The 23267-nt window shown below is 40.8% G+C and overlaps 2 protein-coding genes across 4 annotated transcripts; both read left to right on the forward strand.

Annotated features, from left to right (window-relative positions):
* The first annotated feature begins 1090 nt into the window (after positions 1 to 1090).
* erich2 (glutamate-rich 2) lies at positions 1091 to 3940 on the forward strand. 3 transcript variants are annotated; one of them, XM_020624061.1, is made up of 12 exons: positions 1091 to 1274; positions 1774 to 1816; positions 1930 to 1978; positions 2138 to 2174; positions 2287 to 2323; positions 2417 to 2456; positions 2684 to 2720; positions 2800 to 2879; positions 2952 to 3076; positions 3236 to 3293; positions 3372 to 3443; positions 3535 to 3940. In XM_020624061.1, the coding sequence occupies exons 1-12, from the start codon at positions 1267 to 1269 to the stop codon at positions 3735 to 3737; spliced, it is 789 nt and encodes a 262-aa protein (XP_020479717.1). In that variant the 5' UTR covers positions 1091 to 1266; the 3' UTR covers positions 3738 to 3940. The 3 variants fall into 3 exon arrangements, with proteins under 3 accessions (XP_020479717.1, XP_020479716.1, XP_020479718.1); XM_020624060.1 differs by having other exon boundaries at positions 1092 to 1274; positions 2284 to 2323; XM_020624062.1 differs by lacking the exons at positions 2684 to 2720; positions 2800 to 2879 and having other exon boundaries at positions 1092 to 1274; positions 2284 to 2323.
* A 2981-nt stretch (positions 3941 to 6921) lies between these two features.
* gad1b (glutamate decarboxylase 1b) lies at positions 6922 to 21719 on the forward strand. Its single transcript, XM_020624047.1, has 17 exons — positions 6922 to 7241; positions 8054 to 8170; positions 9905 to 9961; positions 11478 to 11615; positions 12279 to 12521; positions 13711 to 13801; positions 17172 to 17284; positions 17452 to 17567; positions 17795 to 17874; positions 18015 to 18069; positions 18155 to 18271; positions 18381 to 18445; positions 18550 to 18628; positions 18937 to 19086; positions 19257 to 19364; positions 19611 to 19700; positions 19838 to 21719. Exons 2-17 carry the CDS (start codon positions 8095 to 8097, stop codon positions 20009 to 20011), a joined length of 1752 nt encoding a protein of 583 aa, XP_020479703.1. The 5' UTR covers positions 6922 to 7241; positions 8054 to 8094; the 3' UTR covers positions 20012 to 21719.
* The last annotated feature ends 1548 nt before the right edge of the window (positions 21720 to 23267 follow it).

The following is a 23267-nucleotide window of genomic DNA, read 5'->3' on the forward strand; positions in this document are numbered from 1 at the left end:
ACTGTTAGACTATAGAGTCATGACACAATGGTTTAGATTCTTTCAGACGAAACACTCAGATATCTGCTTGTTAATCTTCTGCTGTTTTGTGTTTTTGTACACCTGTTTCTTTGCTGTGTTTCTTCTGCTGCAGGGACAATGCAAATTTTTCATATAAGTGACTCCTCTCTAACTTTACCCTCATGAAAATGTACACACAAGCATGCATATGTGCACACAGAAAACAAGATACACACATGCACATGGTTCAGTGGCAGGTTGGTACAGTATGTGTGAGAGGGATCCCAAGGGAGAGCTCAGTCCGAGCAACTTCACTGCACTGCCTAATTGATTTGTGTGTGTATATGTGTGTGTGTGTGTGTACGAGAGAGAGAATAGGAGGTGAAGAGAAGGCATACATTTTACAGTCCAAACTAACCTCACCTTTCTCTCTACAGTGTTTTAGCATCTGGCAGAAAATGAACAAGCCTGTCAGTCATGCTAATTTAGGCTATGTGGCTAGGCTCAGTTTTCAGCCTGTCAATTTGTTTATACCTTCCAGAGATTTTAAGACAACCATGAAGCAATATAGCAATCTGCTGAGGAGACATGAGCCTATATTAGCTACACACACAAAAGCTCCATTCTCACACATACACACTCACACACAGATTCAAGAGTGAAGGCAGCCCTTTGCGCAGCTAATGTTGCAGTTACAGCTACTTATTGAATGAAATATGAAGGTTGGACAGCAGGAGTCTGGAAAAGACACTCTTAAAAATTCTTATATTTGAGCATAGATGCAGAAAACTTTGTGTATTTTTGATAATTGTTTAATTCCACATGAGGGGAAACAGCAAAATATTAATATCAGCATGTAATGATGTTTCATGAAATGTAGACACTGCATGTATGTAGAAAACATTTAATTAAAGGTTAAAGGTGATTAGAAACATATGATTACTTATCTAAAACCACAAATAGCTATGTACAAAATTAAATTCATTGCTTTATCAGCTTACAAAGAATCCGTATTCTTTAGTTGTAAAGATCACAAAAAAGCAAAGTCTGGCTATTTTTGCAAAATGTCCAACAGTGCTTGAACGGCTCTCCGTTGCTATGGTAACGACAGTTTACCTCCCAGTTGCGTTGCGACTATCGGGTGTCCCGCTAGCAGCAGATACTGTAATAGGAAATATAGGACTAGGAAACCTTAGCTGACCTCACAAGAAACTGTCACAATTTGAAATATAAGGACTAGAAGTTGCAAACACGACATTTACGTCCATGAGCAGGTGAGCTACATGTAGCCTATTAACACTGGTTAATGTATGAAAGCTTCCAAGAAGCTAATGCAACTCTATCTAACCACTGTTAATTTACTTGGGTAGCTAGCAAGCTATTTATAAATATGCAATTTTGATTGATCTACATAGCTGTATATGCTTGTGCCGTGACCAGTGGTAGACTGTAACGGTGTTACTTAAGTAAAACCTTGAAATACACGACGTTTCCTTGTAATAAAATGCGTAGTATTTCTACACTGATGCTGCTACGTGTTCCTGAGAAAGGCTCTGGATACCTCTTCCTCCACGGACTGTGACTATTATTTAGCAGGCATGATTGAAAGAATAAATATCAAAATGTACATGAGAAAGGACTATATTCACATAACCTTTAAATAGTTCTAATAGAGATAGTGTACATATAGTACAGTATATCAAATCAATTCACAGAGGAGTGTCACAGACAAACTCCTTACGGTGCTTTAAATGCTTTCTTTGTGATGTCCAGGTTACAGTGTCTGGGAACATCCTCCACCGGTTCACAGAAGCAGGTGTGCGATATTTTATCACAGCACTTTAGTTTTCTACCTACATACATAATATAAATGTATAATAAAATGTATGAATATACATCGTTTTGTTTGATCTCTTCACCTGGATGTAGCCGGCAGTAGAGATCACCCCTCCTCATGCTGAGACCCACAAACCAAATGGTAAGAAATAATTTAGACTTCAAATCTTAATTAATCATTGCATTCTGATCAATTCCCTTTTTTAAAGCAATGAGTCAGAAGATTTTGATTGAGTTCCACTTCGTTCTTCTGTTAGTCATTAGCCTTTCATGGCTGGCTTGTATTCTTATCATGTTTTAGATCCGGTGGGGGGAAAGACAGTCACTGATAAAACTTGGTAAGAAAATAAGAAATGCCCCATTATGAGAAAACACATTTATCTCATAACACACCATGTTTTTTGTTTGTGCTTATTTGTTTACTTGTTTGTTTGTTTTTCCATCCAGCAGGAGTGTTCCTGCTCATGCACCGCCTTGTTCTGTACAGGTGTGTATTCTGATATAGAATACTCCAAGGCTGGAATGACAGGACGTTTAGCTTCATTGCTATAATTAAAATTTTGTCATTGTTTCTTGCCAGGATTCAGAGCCTGAGAATAGAAATGTGCTGAATACAGAAGGTATGTGGTTGTGGACTGAGGAAACTCATTATCTCATTATCTTAAGATGCTCTTTGCTATCTGTCATGTCTCCAGAGTATTAAGTTTGATTTTCTGTTTACAACATCATATACAGTGCCCATACAGTTTCAGCATGTTCCATTCACACAGTTAAAAATAAGTACAACTACTGTTTCTATTCTCCCAAACCAAATTAAATTTCTTGTGTGTTTGTTGTTTTCCTATAGTGTGTGTTCCAAAAGAATCCATCAACATAACACCAAGGTCTGCACCCACCCAGTTTACATTATAATGCATGTGAACCCCCCCCCAATCCAATTTTACATGTTAGACATGGTTTCAGGGTTAAAGGGAAAGTCCACTTCACTGCAGTGCCTGATAAACAGCTGAAAACAAAAGAGTCACCAGACTCAGTGGCAACAGGTATGTTGTTGTAAAACAAAAAAAGCCAAATGTAGCACGGGATAAACTGATGATGTTGATATTGTCTCCCAGGAGGACCGATACAGGCTCCTCCACCAATTGAACCTCTCCCCATGCATAAGGCAAATATGGAAGATGAACAAGCAGAGGAAGAGGATGATGAAGACCGGAAGGCTCCAGTGGAGCTGTTAGTTGAGGTAAATTGACTGATGATGATCTCAGGTTTCATGCTCTGTTGTTTTTTGTTTATAGATGCCAAAAATATTTCAGTGCTTGTTTTCAGTTTTACTTCTAGTCAATTTGAATATATTTCACTGGGAAAAAATGAAACTCAAGTGAGGCTGTTATGGTTTCAGTTCCTCCAGGCTGTGAAGGACAGAGACTTGCAGCTGGCCAGCAAACAGTGTCAGATGAGTATGTAACCTACGTCATCAACTGTATGTCTGTCAGTCAGTAAATCAGCTAATGGTGCCAGTTCTCTTCTTGTTCCAGTTCTCTTCTATGAACCAGACCATCCTGAGGCCTCACAGTTTCTCCCGCTGATCCAGAAGAAGCTGTTGGAGGGTGAGGGTTCCCCCTCTTCATATAAACACAAACACTTATGCTGCATGCTCCAAAAAACACTATGACATTGTATAATCCCCCTTTCTCTCAGAGCAAGAAGCAGAGGAGAACACAGAGGAAGAAGAAGATGGTGATGCTGATGATTCTGATGACTCTAGAAGTGATGAGGAGTCCTCTCTGAGCTCAAGTGTATGGTCTTCATCTTGCTCCTCTTCTTCACTAGCTGGTGAGGAGGAAGAAGAAAGGTGGGTGAACAAACAAGAGCCAAGTCCTCCTTTTAACACTTCCTCCTAAATCTGTTGCACCTATCCAGCAGAAGCAATGTCAGGTCCTGTCAACAGAGACCTCTGCTGATCCAGCATCTTGTTACTTTATTTCAGTCTAGAATATTACTGCTGACCGTCACAGTCATTGTGCATTTTGTAGATGTTGTGACAAACATGTGTTTTGTCTTTTTTTCATATTTCACCTGCAAGTAAAATTTTACTGTGGACAAAGCTGATGCCCCTGTTTCTTTTTTCCTGGAAACAAACATGAAATCTTTGGAATACAAGGCCATTAAAATATTAAGGTTAACTTTACTGATACCGATTTAATCGTCAGTGGACCTGCAAATGAAACCTTGTAAAATGGACACAGTATAAAAATTTATGAGTAGAAATTCACGGTACCAGATAAAGGTACTTTAATGGTGGTTTGTATCCATCAATACAGTACATATGGTCAACTGATGTCATTAGAAACAATAAGTTCTGGACATTTTGAGAACTACCTGAGAGATTTTCACAAAGCTGACTACTGTAAGTTTATCATTTATATCCAAAATAATGCAGATTGCAATTTATGACTGTATTAGAACACAACTTAAATAACCTATACAGCCAATATTTTTGTCATCAGCCATTACACTGAGTGCTCTCTAGTCAGTCTCAGAAAGACTGCTGACATTGTACTGAGTCCACAGCTTAGACAAGTGGTCCCCAGTGTTTTTGGCAGCAGTTTTCTCTACTCAGATTGTTTCAACTTAAGGGCTACTTAGATTCATAAAGATGTGATGATATCCATTATTTTAGAAAACCAAAAAAGAAAGAAAAATGACCAACACAACATTCTACCAACATGCTAGCAGTTTTGCAAGGCTGTGGTTAGGAACAGTGGTGCTAACATCAGCATGTGCACAATAAAAAGTGCTAACATGCCGATGCTAAGCATATGTAATGTTAATCCCATTCGCCATTTTTAGCATTTAATATCTTTAGCATGTTAGCATACCAAGATTTGAGATAAGCAGTAACACCAAGTAGAGCTGAGGCTGATGGGAACTGAAATGTTGACTGGATGGTGGTACAAATGAAAAGCCAGGCAATCAGCAAACATATTACAGTTCACCCCGAGAGGTTTCAAGGCATTGTACTAAAACTGTCATGTTCATAGTGGTGCTACGGGAAAACCCAGGGGTTCACTATAGCAATTAGGATTAATCAACTGTTAAAGAATGTATAAAACTATATGCAAATTAACTAAGTAGATTCTTGAGATATTTCACGGGATAAGTTAGACCTTTGACCTGCTGATGGCACTAGTGGATTCATCATTTGAGCATCATGGATATTTATACCAAATGCCAGGGCAATCCATCCAATAGCTGTTGAGATATTTCAACCTGGACCAAAGTGGTGGAACGAGTAACCAACATTATCATCCTTAGGGCTAGGCTGCTTGCATGGTTAAAATAAGCGTAACACTGTGTCACAATGCCATAAAAGGTTTATCTTCTATTCACTGTAATCATCTGGTGACCCCCCTTATTCTAGTGGGAAAACCTGACTCTCAACTTGTGGTTTACCGAAAACACAGTGGAGAGAGTGAGGAGAAGGTAGAGCGTTTTTAGAGGGTTTCTTGCTTTAACGCTTCATTCTTCACTGAATTTTCCCACTAAAATGTTTCCAGCAAATATTTTTCAGTTAGCTGTGCAATTTGATGCAGATGCTCAGTCAACTATGTTTTTGTTGTTTGCAAAAAAGTCATAATTTACCCAGAATTCATAGCAAATTAGTCCTATTTAACTTTTTGTAATATAAATGCCAAGCCATCGGTGTGAGTTCACGCCGCAGATGGCTGCCTCGGTTCTGTACCGGAAACAAATTCCTTGTGTATGTAACATACTTGGGCAAATAAAGGTGATTATCCTGATTATAAAATTAATATCAGATAAAAGGAAGTTGAAAACCTTTTTTTATGAGAAAATCTATAGAAACATTAGATTTAAACACTGGTTTTGTCCCAGGTGAAGATGTTCTCAGCCCAGTAAACAGATGGTTTTTCACCATTTTAGGTTTTATTCGTGCTTTTACTTGCCACCCAATAGCACCCAAAGTGGAGAATTAGTGGCACCAGCTGTTTATCTTGATGAACCAGCTCCTAATTTCCCTAAAATGGTTGTAGTGCTTTTTCTTTTGCTGATTGTGACATTTGGAACCTGACTAATGCGACTAAGTACCAGAGTAGCCGAGGTCACAAATGAGAACAAGTGACCCCAAAAAGGAAACCACGCTACCAACAAAACAGTTTCTACAAAGTTTTTTAAAACAGTTTTATTAGGAAATACTGAGCTGTTAAAACACTGATATTTTTATTTAGTAAGATCTAAATGAACACTCATACATGTATAATTAATTCACATGAGCAAACCTATGTTTTAAATGTTGGCACTGTACCAGTAAAGGTCTTTTTTATAACTCTTTTTGAGCTGACAATCAAGCACTTATTGTGCACACTGTATCTTCACTTTGATAAAGGTTACACACTCTCTCTCACACACAGCTAATCCATCCTAGGGAAATGCTGTCACCCAGTATAAGAGTTATTATCACATTGATTATCTTTCTGTTTCATCTCTATACATCATCTATTAAAAGAAAGTGTGAGCACCATCTGATAAATGCTGTATAATTTGTAGAGGCTGAACAGGCATAATCGCTGGTCTCTGACCATTTAGGGGACTGGTACACAGGCGTGAGGTGACCGTGAAGACACCAAGTCAGTGCCCACCAGGCTGGACTCACTTCTGTGAACATCACCATTTAAAAAGGGTGTGTCATCTCTGGAAGGTATTACAGTCAGCCCCTGAAGGGTGGATGGATGGGTGATGGGTGATGCATGCTACTCTCTCCACCATTTGGTGCTGTATTATGAAAAGACTTTATTCTGGGTTAAGTAGCCTGGCAGATACAAAAGCCCCTTACACAGCCTCCACAGGTCATTGAAGTTGAATAGATACAGAGTTACTGTAAATAGTCTGACTGTGTATCTGTTGTTACCAAAATCTATAATGCAACACTTTTACATCCCAGGGTCAGTTCACACAAACTCACTCATAACACACGTCACATTCAGGTCGCCATCCTCCACCCACACCTGGAGACACACGCAGCCAGGGGTGAGGCGGGTGTGCGTCACTGGTATTTTTCCTTTTGCTTCTGAAGCTTCTTAAAGTGGCTTGCGACTGTCAGTAGCACTCAAGGAAGCTTCATTAGTCGTCAGAGGGAGGCAAGGCTGTGACTCATGCCAGCCTGAAGAAACCAATGGGCAGCCGGAGCCCGAGATATAAATAACGAATAAAAAATATTCTTAAGGGAGAAAGGGTGAGTGGCGCGCCGCTGGATGGGATTGTAGTGCGCTCCGTTGGTATTCCGCCCTCGCCGCCACCGGACGGTTTCTTGTCGCGCCTTTAGGTGGCAATTGTTCCATCTAGTTATAGTTTTCGGTGGACTCGACAACCTGTGCGCCAGTGTGCTGGTAAGATATCTTCTCCTTTCGTTCCAGCAAGCAGCCTTGATCGTTAAAGATTGTCTAGATCAAAACGAGTTATTTGGGAGGGGGGGATATATAAACAAACAATAAATCTGCCAAAATTCACGGGGTCGCTTGAAAGAAATTTGTGCCAGATGAGTGACAGATCGAATTCATTAGTTGTTCAGTCTGTGTCTCACATCCTGATGACAGTGAGTGATGATCGTTTGGGATATGTTTGTTCCAAGAGCAACTTAATTGAAATGTCGATTGCTGAGTTAATAAGTGAATGACGTAGGTTTATGTGTGTGGACATAAGAGTTATGTTATCAATATTAACGATGGCAAGCTGATTGTATCCTTGTGCTTGTTTTTGTTCTTTGGAGATATCCGCTGTTGGCAGTGCTGTGGATTATCCCAGACATAAAGCCCATATATTTACACGGTCTGGTGCCGCTCTGCCAAGACCATCTAAATAGGGATGGAAATTTGGCTCCAACGATACAAAAAACTGGGGCTACTGTAACGGATATCTAATTCTTTTTGTCCAGTCCCCCCACCCATAACTTTTAATTTGACCTTTATTTAACATTGACTGTGTTGTGAACATTAATGCCACATACAAATATGTGAGGAATATCCATCTCCAACATGAGTGCCGTTCTCTCCAAACCGATTCCCTTACAGCTCGTTAGCTGTGAATCGTTTACATTTTCTGATCTACTCCTTGTAATTATTTAAAATATAGCTATATATTGCTTCTGAGTTGCATCAGCAGACCTCTAGCCATTTCTAACAGTGGACCGTTTTGTTTGCAGTTCAATTATTCCCTAGCTGGAGATCAGATAACAGAGGAGTGATGGCCGCATCGGAACCGAGAGCCACCGGCGAGGAACTGGACCCCAACTCTGCTAACTTAAGACCTCCTTCAACAAGTAGGTCCTTTCGCTCCTCCCCTTCATAATAACACCGTGATCCTGTATCGACTCCCGGGGCTACATCCTCGTTAAGGTTGTCCCTCTCCGCGGCGCTCAGGCTGTGCTTACAGACAGGGACTGGGTGCTATGCGATGTGTTCCCAACACCTCACCACCCGCACACCTCTGTCTGCCTCTCCGTCTCTCTCTCCCCTCCTTCTCTGTCTGATAAAAGCGAGTCTGGCCCGGGCCATTTGGTGTGTGGGCTCCGTCGTTAATCACTCCGGTTAAAAACAGAGCCATCACAGCTGCCTGTCGCTGTCTGGCTGCTCGGCAGTGCGCACCGAGCGGTGGCCCTGGCGCAGAGAGAATGCGCCATTAAGGCACTGATATTTAGAACAATCCAAGAGCATTTTCATGATCAATAAATATACATTTTGCAATCGAGAATATATTTCTGATTTGAATGATCTGACCTATTGCAATCGCGCTTTCGTTTCCCGCGGTTTAATTTTGACCCGTTCCTCAAAAACACCACCCGCTTTTATTTATTAACATTTATTTATGTCATAATTCGTCTTATCTTGTTTTGCAGTCTGTTTAGGCCCCCGGGACTGTGGGATATAGACTATTTGATCATAGAGAAATATTTTTTACTGTTCATTTTTTTTAAATGTGGCTGAACCTTTTTAATTTATCCTAATGTTAGAAGCCTTTGAGGTATACTCAAAATCTGCAGTGCACATTTCATTTACAATTTAATTCCACGTTTTCTTTATCGAATAAAATATTTTAAAATGCTTTATTTATTTGTGGCCCTTGGATATTATTATAAAAATCTCAGATTTATTTCCAGTGTGAATTTGTATTTCTCCTAAAAGCCCATTAAGAGAGAGATGTTTGTTGTGTTTGGCTTTCTCGTACACTGCTGCTGCTGGATGTTGCCATTATCTCTCTGCCACGCTCCATCTCACGCCTGGCGGCATGTACTGTCTGTGCGTGCTTGTGCTTGTGCGTGTGTGTGTGTGCGCGTATCTGTCTGTGTAGCCCTAGGTCTCAGCGTCTTAGGCTTTGCTACAGCTTCTCTCAGTAAAAACTGCTTCAGTAAATTTAAATGCTTGTTTCTGTTTTGGCGGATTTCCATCAGGAAGCCTGGCCGCTGCTTTCTATTCCCTCTGGCTTCAGTTCTGTCTCTGCTCACGCATATCCACGCTCGAGTTTGTGTGTAGCAGTGCGTGTGCATGCGTGATGTGTGTCTGTATGAGACGCACTATGCTATACGTTTCTGCATCAAGTCAGTAACAGACTCCCCGGTCACAGACATTACCAGCTCGCTCTAGTCACATAGTGTGTTTCACTCAATTAATTCCTGCCTTCTTCAGTGAGCTCATTTCACGGGTGTTAATTTCAGTCCGCCCCTTAGCTGGGTGTGTGAGCTGTGCGGGCCACTCTCGTTCCCTATTGATTGAACTTAAATCGGAAATGATATGTCTCATCCCCTTATCATCCGGTAGGAAGAAAAACTAAATTCTTGCTTCTCGACAGCAGTTATTCAGAAACGCACTGCTATAAGAATCCCCATATGAAAATACACAGCAACCTGAGTACAGTTTCACACACCTGGCCAGGAGCCGTGCTCATCACTCCACTGTGCCCACTGTGCTGCCCCAGCTTTGCTGTGTGTCCATCAGCTGCCTGTCCTCCTGTTTCCGCGGCCTGCACATGACCATCTCAAACGTTCATTCTGTTTTAGCTTACGAATATGCGTGGATGCACGGATGCACGCGGAAACTGGGGATGAAGATTTGTGGTAAGTATGTAAATCCTCCCCACATGCAATATTCCTCATGCCTTTTTTGACATCTTAGAAAAAATGCTATTTGGGAACAACCTGGTTTTCTGGCATATGGACATTTCACCCGTTGCGATGATTCTCCATAGAGTGCTGATGTTCTTTTTACTTCTTTGTCTTCAAAAAAGTCACCACAGAGTTGCTGTTATTCTTTTTTTTAAACCCACCCCGAGGCCTCCTGAAATAGGCCATGATAAAGGCTGTTCAGAGCAGTGCCGTCCACGACTGTCACTGCGCCTTTTCGTCTTCTAAAGGTCAGTGGACATTAGCCTGTAGGTCTGGCGAGAGCCTCGGATAACCCCTCCGACGGGCCCTAAGCCCCTGCATGTCTTTTCCATTTCACCAGCAGGAGAAAAATTCACAAGACAAGCCGGGAAATATGGACTACAAAGCCCAGAATGTTAAAAATATTAAAAATATTCAGGAAACAATGGACTATTTCCATTTCCCATTCACATATTTCTTGAGAGATATTTCTTTGAATTTCGATTAATGTAGCATTACTATAAATTTCACCAATGCAATAGCGCATGCATCGTTGTGAAGAGGGCGTGTTTATTGTTTTAATCATTTGAAGGGATTTGTCTCTTTAAGTGACTCAAAAAATTAAATTTATGGAAAACATGTTTCCCTGCACCTTTGCAAATGTAGGTGAATAGGGCCTTCATGATATGATCCATTCAAGAAGGATATTATTGGCTGTTTGTTATAGCAGAAATCAGTTAAGACCCAACGATTGAACATGTTTGACATTTCCATTTTTGAGAATGAGAAATTGGCCAAAGGATTCAGAATGAAAAAGGTTATTTCTGTGTGAAGACTATGGCAATTAAAGAGTCTCAAATACTGGTGTTATTTAGGATTTAACGAACAAGATCTGAGTTTCTACTGAAACATATAAGAGAGAATATTTCATAGCTTCCAGATGATTTCAGTGTTTCGCGCACAATTAGGCCCACCCATTATTCTGCAGATATAGAGGACCTCCACGCACAAAACCGACCACTCATGCAAAACATACAGTAAAGGATTTGCAAAGGTAGACTGCTTCAGGGTTTCGTGCATCCTTCATTAACTCTTCTTTATGGGGGTGCGTATTTATTGGCTGCGCTATGGGTCAGAGCCGCGGGCTCATTAGTCTGTGTGGACGAGAGGGATGTGGTTGTGATGTCACCGGGTGGGGCGGGCACCCACACACATACTAGTGGTTCCTCGGTTGGTGTTTGTGTCTGAGGGCTAAATTGCCCTAAAGTTGACCTCCATCAGCAGAATTCAAGCCATTAGGAGCTGACTTTAGATAAGTATTTTTAAGCTGTATCACCACGTAGGCTACATATTTATAAAGACATTGTTTATTAGTCTTTCTTTAATTCTTAATTTTATCTGATTTGGTCTCGCTATTTCGCGTTTCACATTGTGCGTGTGATGGAGGTGTTTGATGATAACTCCTGTCCTCCGCCGTGTAACACCCTAGGGTTCCTGCAGAAGAACAACAACCTGGAGGAGAGGACGAGACTCGCGGGACAGAAGAGCCTGTTCTCGCTGGACAACAGTGACAGGGACACGCGCTTCCGCCGCACAGAGACCGACTTCTCCAACCTGTTCGCCAGAGGTAGGCCTGCTCCCGGGCCGCTGCTCCAGCTAAACCTCCAGCGGCGTAAAAGAAGTCAATGCCTGTTCCTCCATTGACGCGGGCTGCACGGTCACATTAGTCATGGACTCCTTACTTCAAATTCGATCGATTATTTGTCTAGATAAATCAGTTAAAGGCCCCGCATCCATATTTTCAAATGTCCTAATTGTTACCTCTTTTGTTATTATGTTTTTGGCCGATAAAATAATTGTGATGACCTACAGACTTAACTGAGAACTTTTTAAGTTGGGCTGGAATATAGCCCGTAGTAATCTTTTGTTAGGCTACTGAAAATTAAAAGATTCAGACTTTTTGCTGTAGAAAGTGTCCCGAATGTTGTCTCTGTGAAACATTTCCACTTTAGTGTGTAGTATATTAATTAGACGCTGTCAAAGCGATGCCTATGTCGGCTAACAGCTAACAGCCCGCTAGCCAGACCTCGGGCTGAACTGAGCAGCTAGGTCAAACGGTCAGCCTACGTTTTTCACCGGAATAATGATTAAACCTAAAAATGGTAGGAAAATAAAATAAGATTTGGACATATAATAAATGCTGAACGCTTACTAAAAGAAGTTAAGTTAAACAATTAAGGTTGGCCCAGTATTGAAATCAAAAATTTCCACCACCTTTCTACTCACCTAGACCTACTGCCAGCCAAAAATGGAGAGGAGCCTACACTACAGTTTCTGTTGGAGGTGGTTGATATCCTCACCAACTATGTCAAGAAAACCTTCGACCGCTCTACTAAGGTGCTGGACTTCCACCACCCTCACCAGCTCCTGGAGGGCATGGAGGGTTTCAACCTGGAGCTGTCCGACCAGCCCGAGTCCCTGGAGCAGATCCTGGTGGACTGCAGGGACACACTCAAATATGGCGTCCGGACAGGTAAGCTAACGCAGGGTGTGAGTCACCGAGGAGGAGCCGGGGAATATGATCTAAAAAGTCAATCTCAGCTGAATAATTCATATGGTGTTGCATGGTAAATATAGTGCTGCATATTAATAGGGGAGTTATGCTGGAATGTGTGGGAATAAAAGTCAATTAGGCTTTTACTCACGTTTCAAAATAGGCTATGCTATTTATTTATAGTTTGCCACATACTGTATGTTAGCATACAAAGCATAGCCTTCTATAGGTTAATATCATAGCCCCAAAATGATGATGTTTACTTCTACAATAATGTTCCTATATTATGATGACACTGATAATATTACTATGTAGAGGTGAATTAAAAACAAACTATTATAGATTATGTTGTTTGCCAGATAGTGCACAGCCTATTAGGACGGTTGCCTTTATTTACGGTCCTCCTGGTAATTCAGTTGACATCCTCCTTCTCTTTTTCCTCGACTTATTAAAGCAAGTGTCGCCTGAGGGGATCCTAACACAGGCTGTTTCAAGCTGTTAAAAACGACTGTGCTCAAACTGTCCCTCGGGTCTCATACATCACACAGGGTCTACTGTGTCTACAACTCAAACCCACTTTTCACCTGGAGATGTGGTGGTTTTTTGTGTTTTCCAAAGCATTTTGGTAGCTGGGGCCTGAGTGGAGGAGCTGTCCACGGTGCTGAGCTGCTTTTTCTTTTGGCTCACTGTTAAACAGCACTGTCAGCTTCATGCAGCCGTCATATTAGATTTGTTTCACAAGTCTTGTTACCAGTGTAATTACAGTATACTCATTAGTGCTAGGTCAGATCCCTTAAGTTTCATGGTTGACCTGGGGAATACAAAATGATACTCAAATGACTTTGACCACTGAAATGATTACCTTTTTCTTTGTGGTGCTGATATTATTGTTATTATACAGGGTGAGCCACAGAAGAGTAGCCTGCCTCCAAAACAATCCACTTGCTCATGGGCTACTTTTCCGTGGTCCACCCTGTATTATTTTCACACTCAGAGTTAGGTGGTCAGTTTTTATTATGAAGGCCACTCTAGACTGTATATACAGTATCTTCATAAAGCATCAAGTGTACTCAGGGCAAGGCAAACATAGGTGCCTGTTCTTATTGTGTTTTCTTGATAAAAACATGATTGCCTGACCTAATGAGCATGTGTATGTTTTTATGCTTAGGTCACCCACGCTTTTTCAACCAGTTATCAACAGGTCTGGATATCATTGGTTTGGCCGGGGAGTGGCTCACTTCCACTGCTAACACCAACATGTAAGTCATACTGCTCTCTCAAAGTTATTTATACAGGGTAAACACTTCTATATGTCTTGACAGGATGACTGATATTTCCTGTCTGTCGGCCTCTAGAAATAGCTCCCAGTAATCATAGTAATCATAATATACTGGCATAGTGGAAGTGCTTCTGATGTCCCTCTCAGCTTGCTCCACTGCTGGTCAAAGCAGCCTCTGAGGGCAGTTATATAAGTGTTTTGCTTGTCTTGTAGAGACTTTGTATGACAGATGGTGGGCTTCCACTGTACAGTGTATCAGAGGCAGCCAACCCCCAGGGGTGGTTAGATTGCATATTGATCTCAGGTCACAGTTACATGGTGGCCCAGTCTGATAGAGGGCATGAACCACATCACACACCCTCAGCACAGATACACACACACAATTACACACAGGCTGTAAATAAGCTATAACTCTGTGTTATGATCACTGGAATAGAATGACGAACATGATAACTACTGTACAATACCAGAATACAAAGAACACATGCACACACAGAGTCCTGTAAAGTGGCTGGTAAAGTGGCTTGATGTTTACAATTCTGATGAATAATTTGTCACTTAAAGTTGATTTTCTCATTGGAGGTAATTAAATTCTTCAATAAAATAATTGATAGTCCTCCATATTTACAGTATTGAGACTGCCTTTAAATAGTATCCAGAGAACACAATGTACAACATTCATACATAAGGCTCCATCTAACAATTACTGCCATTATCAGTTCATCATCCAATATTTTCTTGGCCTAAAGAAACTCAATATTTTTATTACATAAGACAAAAACATAGAAAAATCCTGAGAATGTTGGAGCTAGAACAAGGAAATGTTTCAAATATGTATCTAAAAAATTTGGGTAAATTAACAATTTTTTTTAAGAAAACCCATAATTGAGCTACAGATAGAAGGCAAAAAAACTGACATAATATCACTTAAAACAGGTTTCAAAGCAGAATCAGTCACTTAAATGGTCAAGTATAACAAGTCTGCAAGAGTTTGCCTCAGTGACACTGAGTTAGAGATGTGTAGACACCCTAGAATGTCATGGTATCATTTGACATGTAGCTGCAAAGACAGCAGAACATTTGCACTGCAAAGAAATGGCACAGAAAACAATGAACAGAAGACAAAACACTCTATAGACTATAAACACAAATTGAGCATACAGTATTTGTAACAACTGGGGCCTCTGTCTTTCTCCTATACTGGCTGCTAAAGAAAAGATAAGGATAATCAACCAAAAGATGAAGGAAAACTGAGACACTTCATTTACTCCATTTTCAAAACATTAGCCTAAGGAACTAACCCCCCAACCCACCACCACCACCACCACCTCTGAAAAAGAATTCTTGTCTCCTCCTCCTATACAGGGTGAATGAATTCACACACTTACATGTGCAGTCCATGCACACTTTCACATATAACACATACAAACACACCAGTGCTGGCTGTCCCAGATACAGCAGTTAAGGTTTCCAGCCCATTGACTACAGGCTCATTGTGAGCCGGTCTTAGCAGATAGGCCAGCTGGGCCCCACGCTGACACACAATGTCCTCTGGCTGCACAGGAAACCCTGTCACACTGTGGACACTGGCTGCTGCAGCTCTCTGTGGGACACTCATTCCAGTTCTATTGTCCCTATGGACACAGACTGACTCAGTGGTCCTTTGATGGGCTGAGAGGAGAGTGTACTTGGGGGTCAGAGGGTTAGTTACATAGACACGCACACACGCATTCAAACACAGACTCACACACATTGAGTGCCCTTGATGATGATAATAAGGGCATTTAGGGGCTGTCCTTAGAGACAGGCAGGTGACTGAGGGGTAATTTTCGCCCTGAAAAGACCAATGATTGGCTCTGATTGCGATAATAATCACCATTATTTTCATTACAGCTTGAAATGACTCAGAGGGAGAATTTTAAAAAGGTGCACTGGATTTGTTCCTTTTCTACTGTGGTTGGGGTGAAAGTGACACATCCAGGATATAAGACATTTTTGTGCTTCATATATAGACCATAGTTCAGTTTTTTTTTAACAAAGAGCATCCTATTTTTTGAAATTAGGGCATTGAAAGGCTGCAAAATGAGCTGTTTTGATGTTCTGCTGTCACTCTTCATAGACAAAGCCCAGCAATTATAATGTGGGCTGGTGAAATGACTAGAAGCTAATGTTCCAATCAACTCTGTACCATGGGTTAGTCCTGACATCCTAGTTTTTAATTTAGTTATGATCTATTCTGGACCACAGCTGTCACTCTTGCTTTTCCCTTCTTATTGTTGGCTAGTTCTTTTTGCCTTGTTGTCTAGTTTCTTTTCTGTACACTTTTCTCACTCTGCATCCATACCATCCCCTCCTCTTCTTTTGTTGTGCTTTGTCAGTTTCCTTCAGTGCATTGTCTCCCTTCACCTCCCCCTCCTCAGTGCCTTTATCCCAGCTCCTTTCTACACAAACTAGAAAATGCTTCACTCCTTGTTGCTTGTGAAGAAAACAAGCGAAGAGATGATGTTATTGTGGTTTTAGACTCTGGATGTGGTGGGGATGGAAGTGGAGGAGTGATATATAACTGGCCTCATCAGAGGCAGGGTAACGGGGATCAGTCCTAAGTGTGTGTGGGGGAGGCAAAGAGAGCTCAAGCCTCACTGTACCAATGTGACACATTTGACTTCTCCAGCAGCGTTGTTCTTTTCCTGTCCATGGAGCTACCAGTCATTTTATCTTATGTAAGCTGGCAGAGAGGTCAGACACGTGGCTGTTGTGTTTTAAAAGCCTCTCTAAATAATTCTTCATGTTATGAAAATTTATTTTTGTCTTTTAATTGTTTCCCTTTTCTTTCTTTTAATGAAATAATTCATAATCACGGCATCTTCCTCAGTTTCTATAGTTTGGGTTCAACAGAGGCTGTTATCTCTTTAAAACACTCTCTCTTCCTGTCTTTATTTCTCTCACACACACATCCTCTCAGACATCAAATCAGGCCCATTCAGACTCACCACTGAGATTGGCAGTACTGACAGATAGCCATCACAGCTTTGTGTGCTTTAATTAAACTACTGAGTGATTTTAGAAGGCATTTGAATATGAATGTTTGCTGCCCGTCTCCTGTCGGAGACTTTTTAATTAGCCCAGGCAGCAAAAGCTCCAGTTTGTGCTCTGAGGATGGAATTATGAGGATGAAAAACCAATGTGCATGTGTATTAGTGTGTCTGTGTTTGAGCCTACTGAGCTGCAACTTTGTGTGTGTAGGAAACTTCTTTTCTCCTCATGCTCTCAAATCAGTTGTTCGTGGCTCAGCTGTTGCAGTTGTTTTAACTGACTTGCTGAATTAATACATTTTGTGAATTGATTGACAGGTTCACCTATGAGATTGCTCCAGTGTTTGTACTGATGGAGCAGCTGACTCTGAAGAAAATGAGAGAGATGATTGGTTGGCCTGGCGGAGAAGGAGACGGCCTGTTTTCACCAGGTTAGTCTATAAATAACAGTGTGTGCTGTTTTGGTAGAAATTACTGTAATAAAATGACTTTTCCCATAAACAAGAAGTCTGTGTAGTTATTTCAGTTCTTGTAATAATACTACAGTTGTGTTTATTCCGCTGTCCAAGGTGCTGATGTGTCTGTCTCTACTCCACAGGGGGCGCCATCTCCAACATGTACAGTGTAATGATCGCACGTTACAAGTATTTCCCCGAGGTCAAGGCCAAGGGCATGTCTGCTGCTCCTCGACTTGTCCTTTTCACCTCTGAATATGTACGTGACCATGAACACACACACACTGCACTGTAGATATTCTGATAAAGTAGGCACTATGTTTCACTGAGTGTAGATTTGGGCAGGCCTGTTGTACTCAGTAAAGAATTGCACAGTTGACAACATATCAGGAAGCAATAACCTTAGATATGCAGCTATAACCTTACTGAATTTAGCTCTTATTTTTGTGAAAGATGAAGTATATACATGATGTTATGTCCCTACAGAGCCACTACTCCATAAAGAAGGCTGGAGCTGCTCTGGGCTTTGGTACAGAGAATGTGATTCTGCTGAGCACAGACGAGAGGTAGGAGATTCTCCTGACAAATTTAAGGCCACGTTCAGTGTAAAATAATGTGTGAGACTGAATAGTGCAGAGACCTTTATGATGCCTGTGACATATGTATGAATGCAGGATGTTTGAGATGATGCTTTACAATCTTTCAGAGGCAGAGTAATTCCTGCAGATCTGGAGGCCAAGATCATTGATGCTAAACAGAAGGTCGGTGTCTTTTTTATTTGTTTGGTTATTTCTTTCTTTGTCTTTGTCTCTCTTATTATGGTTTTATCCCCCTTGTATACTGCAGGGCTATGTGCCATTGTTTGTGAATGCCACAGCTGGTTCGACTGTGTACGGTGCTTTTGACCCCATCGGTGAGATCGCCGACATCTGTGAGAAGTACAACTTGTGGCTCCATGTTGATGCAAGTAGTTGACAGTGGATCGTTTGCTGTAGTATTTTGATAGGAATAGAGGTGATGCTATGTTTTTGCCTGTGGACCCTTCTGTAACAGTGCTGTTTTGTTTCCTCAGGGAGCATGGGGTGGTGGACTTCTGATGTCCAGGAAGCATCGCCATAAGCTTAGTGGAATTGAGAGGTGAGTACTTTGGAATAGATGGATCCCTCTGTATTGTTCTCTCAAGAAACATTTTAAAAAACTACAAAAGCACATTAACACATACAGTATATTAAACTTCGCAGGGCCAACTCTGTCACATGGAACCCCCACAAGATGATGGGCGTGCCTCTACAGTGCTCTGCAATCCTAGTCAGAGAGAAGGTATTGTAAACACAACCACAAGTGAATATGTTCATAGTCATATTAGCTGTGACTCAATTCGGGGGCTCCGTCCTATGAAGGATGTGGTCTATGAAGCTGTGGCCTTTGTAGCTGTCATAGATTGCAAAAGCGAGATCATGGGCCAAACTGCAGCCTTTGAAGGATGCGTCCCCTGAATAGAGACACAGCTATCATTTCTCATAGTACAGTAGCAGTCCATTCAGTTTTAGGAAGTGCTAACAAGCCATGAACACAAGAGTGTTTGTAAAAAAGGTTAACATTGTACTCATTCAATGTGTTTTCAATAGGGAATCCTAGCGGGATGTAATTCCATGTGTGCTGGCTACCTCTTCCAACCAGACAAACAATATGACATCACATATGACACAGGGGACAAAGCCATCCAATGTGGGCGGCACGTCGACATCTTTAAGTTCTGGCTCATGTGGAAGGCAAAGGTGAAATGAGGGAGACGGATCCAAACACTCACTGTATACCATTAAACAGATTTTTAACCAGCATATAAAGTGTTCTTGAAGCCAGTTGGTGTATCATAAAAGATACTGTAGCTTTAAACTTAATGTGGCCTGCTGTAATTATTACCTGACCACCTTTTCTTCCCCTGCAGGGCACCATAGGGTTTGAGCAGCACATTGACAGGTGTCTGGAGCTGTCTCAGTACCTGTACAACAAGATCAAGAACAGGGAGGGATATGAGATGGTGTTTGATGGAGTGGTGAGCTTTCCCAGTTTTCTCTTCTGTCAATGTTGTTTTGAATCACAATAGAAAATTCAATATTATATCGTTTTATTTTCTGGCATGACAGAACAGTTCTGTGAGTTCTCTGTTCACTGAAATTATCTTAATGAATTATATTTTTAACTGTTCTCTGACATAGTCACAGTGTTTTCTTTTTGTCTGATGTAAATTTTAAAAAGATCCAGAGGTTTATGTGTACTAACAATTTATTTCTGTTTGTAGCCCCAGCACACAAACGTTTGTTTCTGGTACATCCCACCCAGCCTGAGAGGCATGCCAGACGGTGAAGAGCGACGAGAAAAACTCCACAAGGTACACCACCTATCAGTCTATCACTTTCACCAATCACTGTGATTCATACAACCAATGGAAGATGTTTTCATAAATGTTATTCAGAACAGACTCCCCCTCAGAAATACAAAGCCCTGATTTTATTCTTTATCCACCAGGTGGCACCAAAGATCAAAGCAATGATGATGGAATCAGGGACCACCATGGTGGGCTACCAGCCTCAGGGCAATAAAGTCAACTTTTTCCGCATGGTCATTTCCAACCCTGCAGCTACCCAGTCTGACATCGACTTTCTCATTGATGAGATTGAGAGGCTGGGTCACGACCTGTAGGCCTCTCAGCCGTTTCAGTGCTAGTGACCAGAGGCCAAACCTACAGTGTTTTATCTGTAGTATTTCCATTGAGGAAAAACACTTGCATTGCTACAGACAGAGTAATGATAGGACATGTTTTACGTTCTTTCTGTCCACTCCATCTTTGCCTGAAACATTCTTATTGTTTCTCCAGCTGAAGAGCAATGAGAGAGACTTTTGCTCTGACTATGTCCCACATAGTTCTATACATAAAATATATAAAAGGTATCTGAAAGCTCCGGGTGCAACGAATATGCTCTAATGTATGTGTGTGTGCTGTGGAATTGTGTAATATTTGTATGTGTAATCTAGTTTCTTGTTCAGTGCAGTTCGTCTTTCAGCATATGCGCGCGCGCGTGTGTGTGTGTGTGTGTGTGTGTGTGTGTGTGTGTATGTGTGATAAAGCACTGAAAGGGAGAAAAGCACAGATCACAGTATAACAGAGTATCATCAGTTGTTCTGCTGTATCATACATTGGCTACACACAATTGAATTCAGCTGTACTTATATTTAATCTCAGTGCACCGATCTATTTGTCCTCAACAGTGTCCAAGCCCCCAAAGCAGTGTGTGCAGGTGTGTATGTGTCACACTGAGTGTATCCTATCATGTATTGTAGGCTAACACTGTGTTAAAAATAAGCTAATGTGCACAGCAGAGGCACCAAGTGTGTTATGCTGAGAGGTTTTAGATAACTCCCTGCAACTGATCCACAGTCTGCAATAGTTTTCCACTTAGAGGTTTAAGAGTTTGGCATCAAATGTCTACAACTATACCGAGTCTGGGTCAACTTTTAACTTGTAAAACGCTGGTTTGTTGTCTCATGCAATCACGTGATACCCATATGTGTTTATAACATTGTTAAAAAAGTAATATTTGATTAAATAAGAACAAATATTTATTGCATTTCCACTGTTTACAGATTCAGGTATTTTATTGTAAATGTATCTTTATGTGTACTACATGGTAATACATTTGTAAATGCAATCACAAGAACAGGAGGTTTATTTATAGTGACTTTGTCAGCCAAAGAAGCACAGTCGGGAACAGAGCAATCCATTGTCCCTCTTAGAGATTAGGTGTTTGTAAAATGTTACCTAATGACCCTCGACTGCGATGCAATTTCTATTGTGTGTTTCCGTCTGTGATTGTGAGTCTTTTTGATTGAATGTTGTGAGATGACTGACTGGCCTTCTAAAGTGTCTAATCGGCTGGCAGTTGTGCCAGTCTTTTATTTTGGAGAGAAGCACAAGGATAGCAGAATGTACTCGCGCCTCAAGACTTGGAAGATAGGATTGTGGTGTCTGTTTGAATCCAGATGCATTTACTGTAATATAGTATATTAAGTGTAATACATATTACCGGTATTCTCAATGTTATGAGAGCTCAGTGGAATATCTTGTATAAAGAGTTCCAGTTTTTGTCTTTGCACAATGTTCACCTTTCTTTCTTTCATTGTAAATGGATGTGTAATATAATGGTAGTATATAAAGGTTATGTTAAAGTATTTATGGTATTTCGGGACCATATGTAAGTGGCACAATTGCATACATCATATTTAAAGTAATCTGTGTACTGTATGTGACCAATCCCAGTCGTAAGGGAGTGTTTCCCAGGAGGTTTTCAGTAGGCACTTTAACAGAATCATACCATCTCAAAAATATCTTTAATAAAGTCTGTTGAAGGGAGAACTCGGTAAAGACTGAATTATTGAAACAGAAATTTCACAACCATCTTTCTGTGTTACCTCACAAACTGCATAGTCACACACACACACACACACACACACACACACACACACTTGTACATTATTGCTTCCCTGTCTAATCATCGTCTAGAGGGCTTTGTTTGGTCCCCAGTCGTGTGTCAGATTGGTTGGCTGTTTTCCTGCACAAAACTCTCATCTATTGCCAACTCCTTCTCTCCTTTATTCTTTCCCTTCTTTTCTCTTTCATCACCTAATCTCTTTGCTCTCTTCTTCCCTGCTCATTTACTCTTTCCTCACATTTGCTCCTCCCTTACTCTCTTCAGTTCCTTAATTTCCCTCCTCCTTTCTTGCCTTTATTCACCTGCAAGTCCTATACATTATTGCTAAGCAGTTGTTTTATAGAGAGACAGAGTTTGGTTACAGTGTTTTAAAACCTTTTCAGAAAGCACAACAATACCAGAGAAAGGAGAGATTGTGGAGGGACGCTTAAATTTACAGTTGAATTCAACAGCGAGAATATGATGTACTGCCACCGCCCTCTGGTGGCGACTTTCTGCTTGTACAATCACCCAAAACACACCGTGCAACCTAATGAAAAAGTCTGATAAAATACTTCACAGTTGTTACACGAAGGGTTTTAACATCACTCTATCATAACCATATTAATACATATGAACACAAATTAATTCAAGGTTGTGTTAGCCTTTACTTCCATTGACATTTTACAGTATGTGTCTCTGGGTCAAATTGCATTAAATCAGTTATATAGTGTTTAAAAGGAAAATGGGAGAATTCATAAAACGACAACATCATTCTGATAAAAAATGAGATAAGGTTTCAATGGTCTGTAAAGCCTGTTGATTGAAATTGCTCATTAATCATCAAAGAGCATTTGGTGGCAGATGTTTTTATCCAAGAGGTGCTGGTAAGAGCTAATGGAAAAAGAGAGGATCTGCACAAACAGTCCAGGGAATAGTGGATGTAAATTATTTTTGTCAGTTTCAGCTTATTTCAGAGAAAACTGTGCTTTTCCTTTTTCATGTGGAAGTGCACCCATATCTATATGTAACAAATGGCATTTGTGTGAATATAATCCCTCTAGTAAGGAAACTGTACTGTACTGCCCTATGCCCAATATAAGCTGTGAAATGAGAAGCCACATTTATATGGCACAATTAAATACTGGAACGGAACAATAGCTTCAGGGGTAAAAGATGACCTCACTTTTCAGGGTGACTGTAGTTTATTCTAAATAAATGAACCTACAACAGCCTACATTCCAGGTGTAGAAATATTACATTAGACATTGAACTCACTTTGTTTATTAAATGTAGTTTTATTTATTTAGTTTGTATTTACCCACCTGTATTTTGTTTTGAGCTAGGTATGTGTGCGCTGTGCATGTACATGTAAGCTATTTAGTTGTGTATGCATGATATTAGATGACATGAGCTTTAGACTCACTAGTCACTTTATTAGGTACACCTGTACAATTGTATGCAATTCAGCTACATTATATTCAGAGTTG

Source organism: Monopterus albus, unplaced genomic scaffold (genome assembly GCF_001952655.1).
Source record: "Monopterus albus unplaced genomic scaffold, M_albus_1.0 scaffold319.1, whole genome shotgun sequence".
Lineage (NCBI taxonomy): Eukaryota > Metazoa > Chordata > Actinopteri > Synbranchiformes > Synbranchidae > Monopterus > Monopterus albus.

Excerpts from the sequence above, each read along its gene's own strand:
- erich2 (XM_020624060.1), top strand. Across the intron at positions 1,979-2,137 it reads TGAGACCCACAAACCAAATG|ATCCGGTGGGGGGAAAGACA; the intron begins GTAAGAAATAAT and ends ATCATGTTTTAG. Across the intron at positions 2,880-2,951 it reads ACCAGACTCAGTGGCAACAG|GAGGACCGATACAGGCTCCT; the intron begins GTATGTTGTTGT and ends ATTGTCTCCCAG.
- gad1b (XM_020624047.1), top strand. The coding sequence starts at position 8,095 with ATGGCCGCATCGGAACCGAGAGCCACCGGCGAGGAACTGGACCCCAAC. Across the intron at positions 18,272-18,380 it reads ACTTGTGGCTCCATGTTGAT|GGAGCATGGGGTGGTGGACT; the intron begins GCAAGTAGTTGA and ends TTGTTTCCTCAG. Across the intron at positions 19,365-19,610 it reads AGATGGTGTTTGATGGAGTG|CCCCAGCACACAAACGTTTG; the intron begins GTGAGCTTTCCC and ends TTCTGTTTGTAG.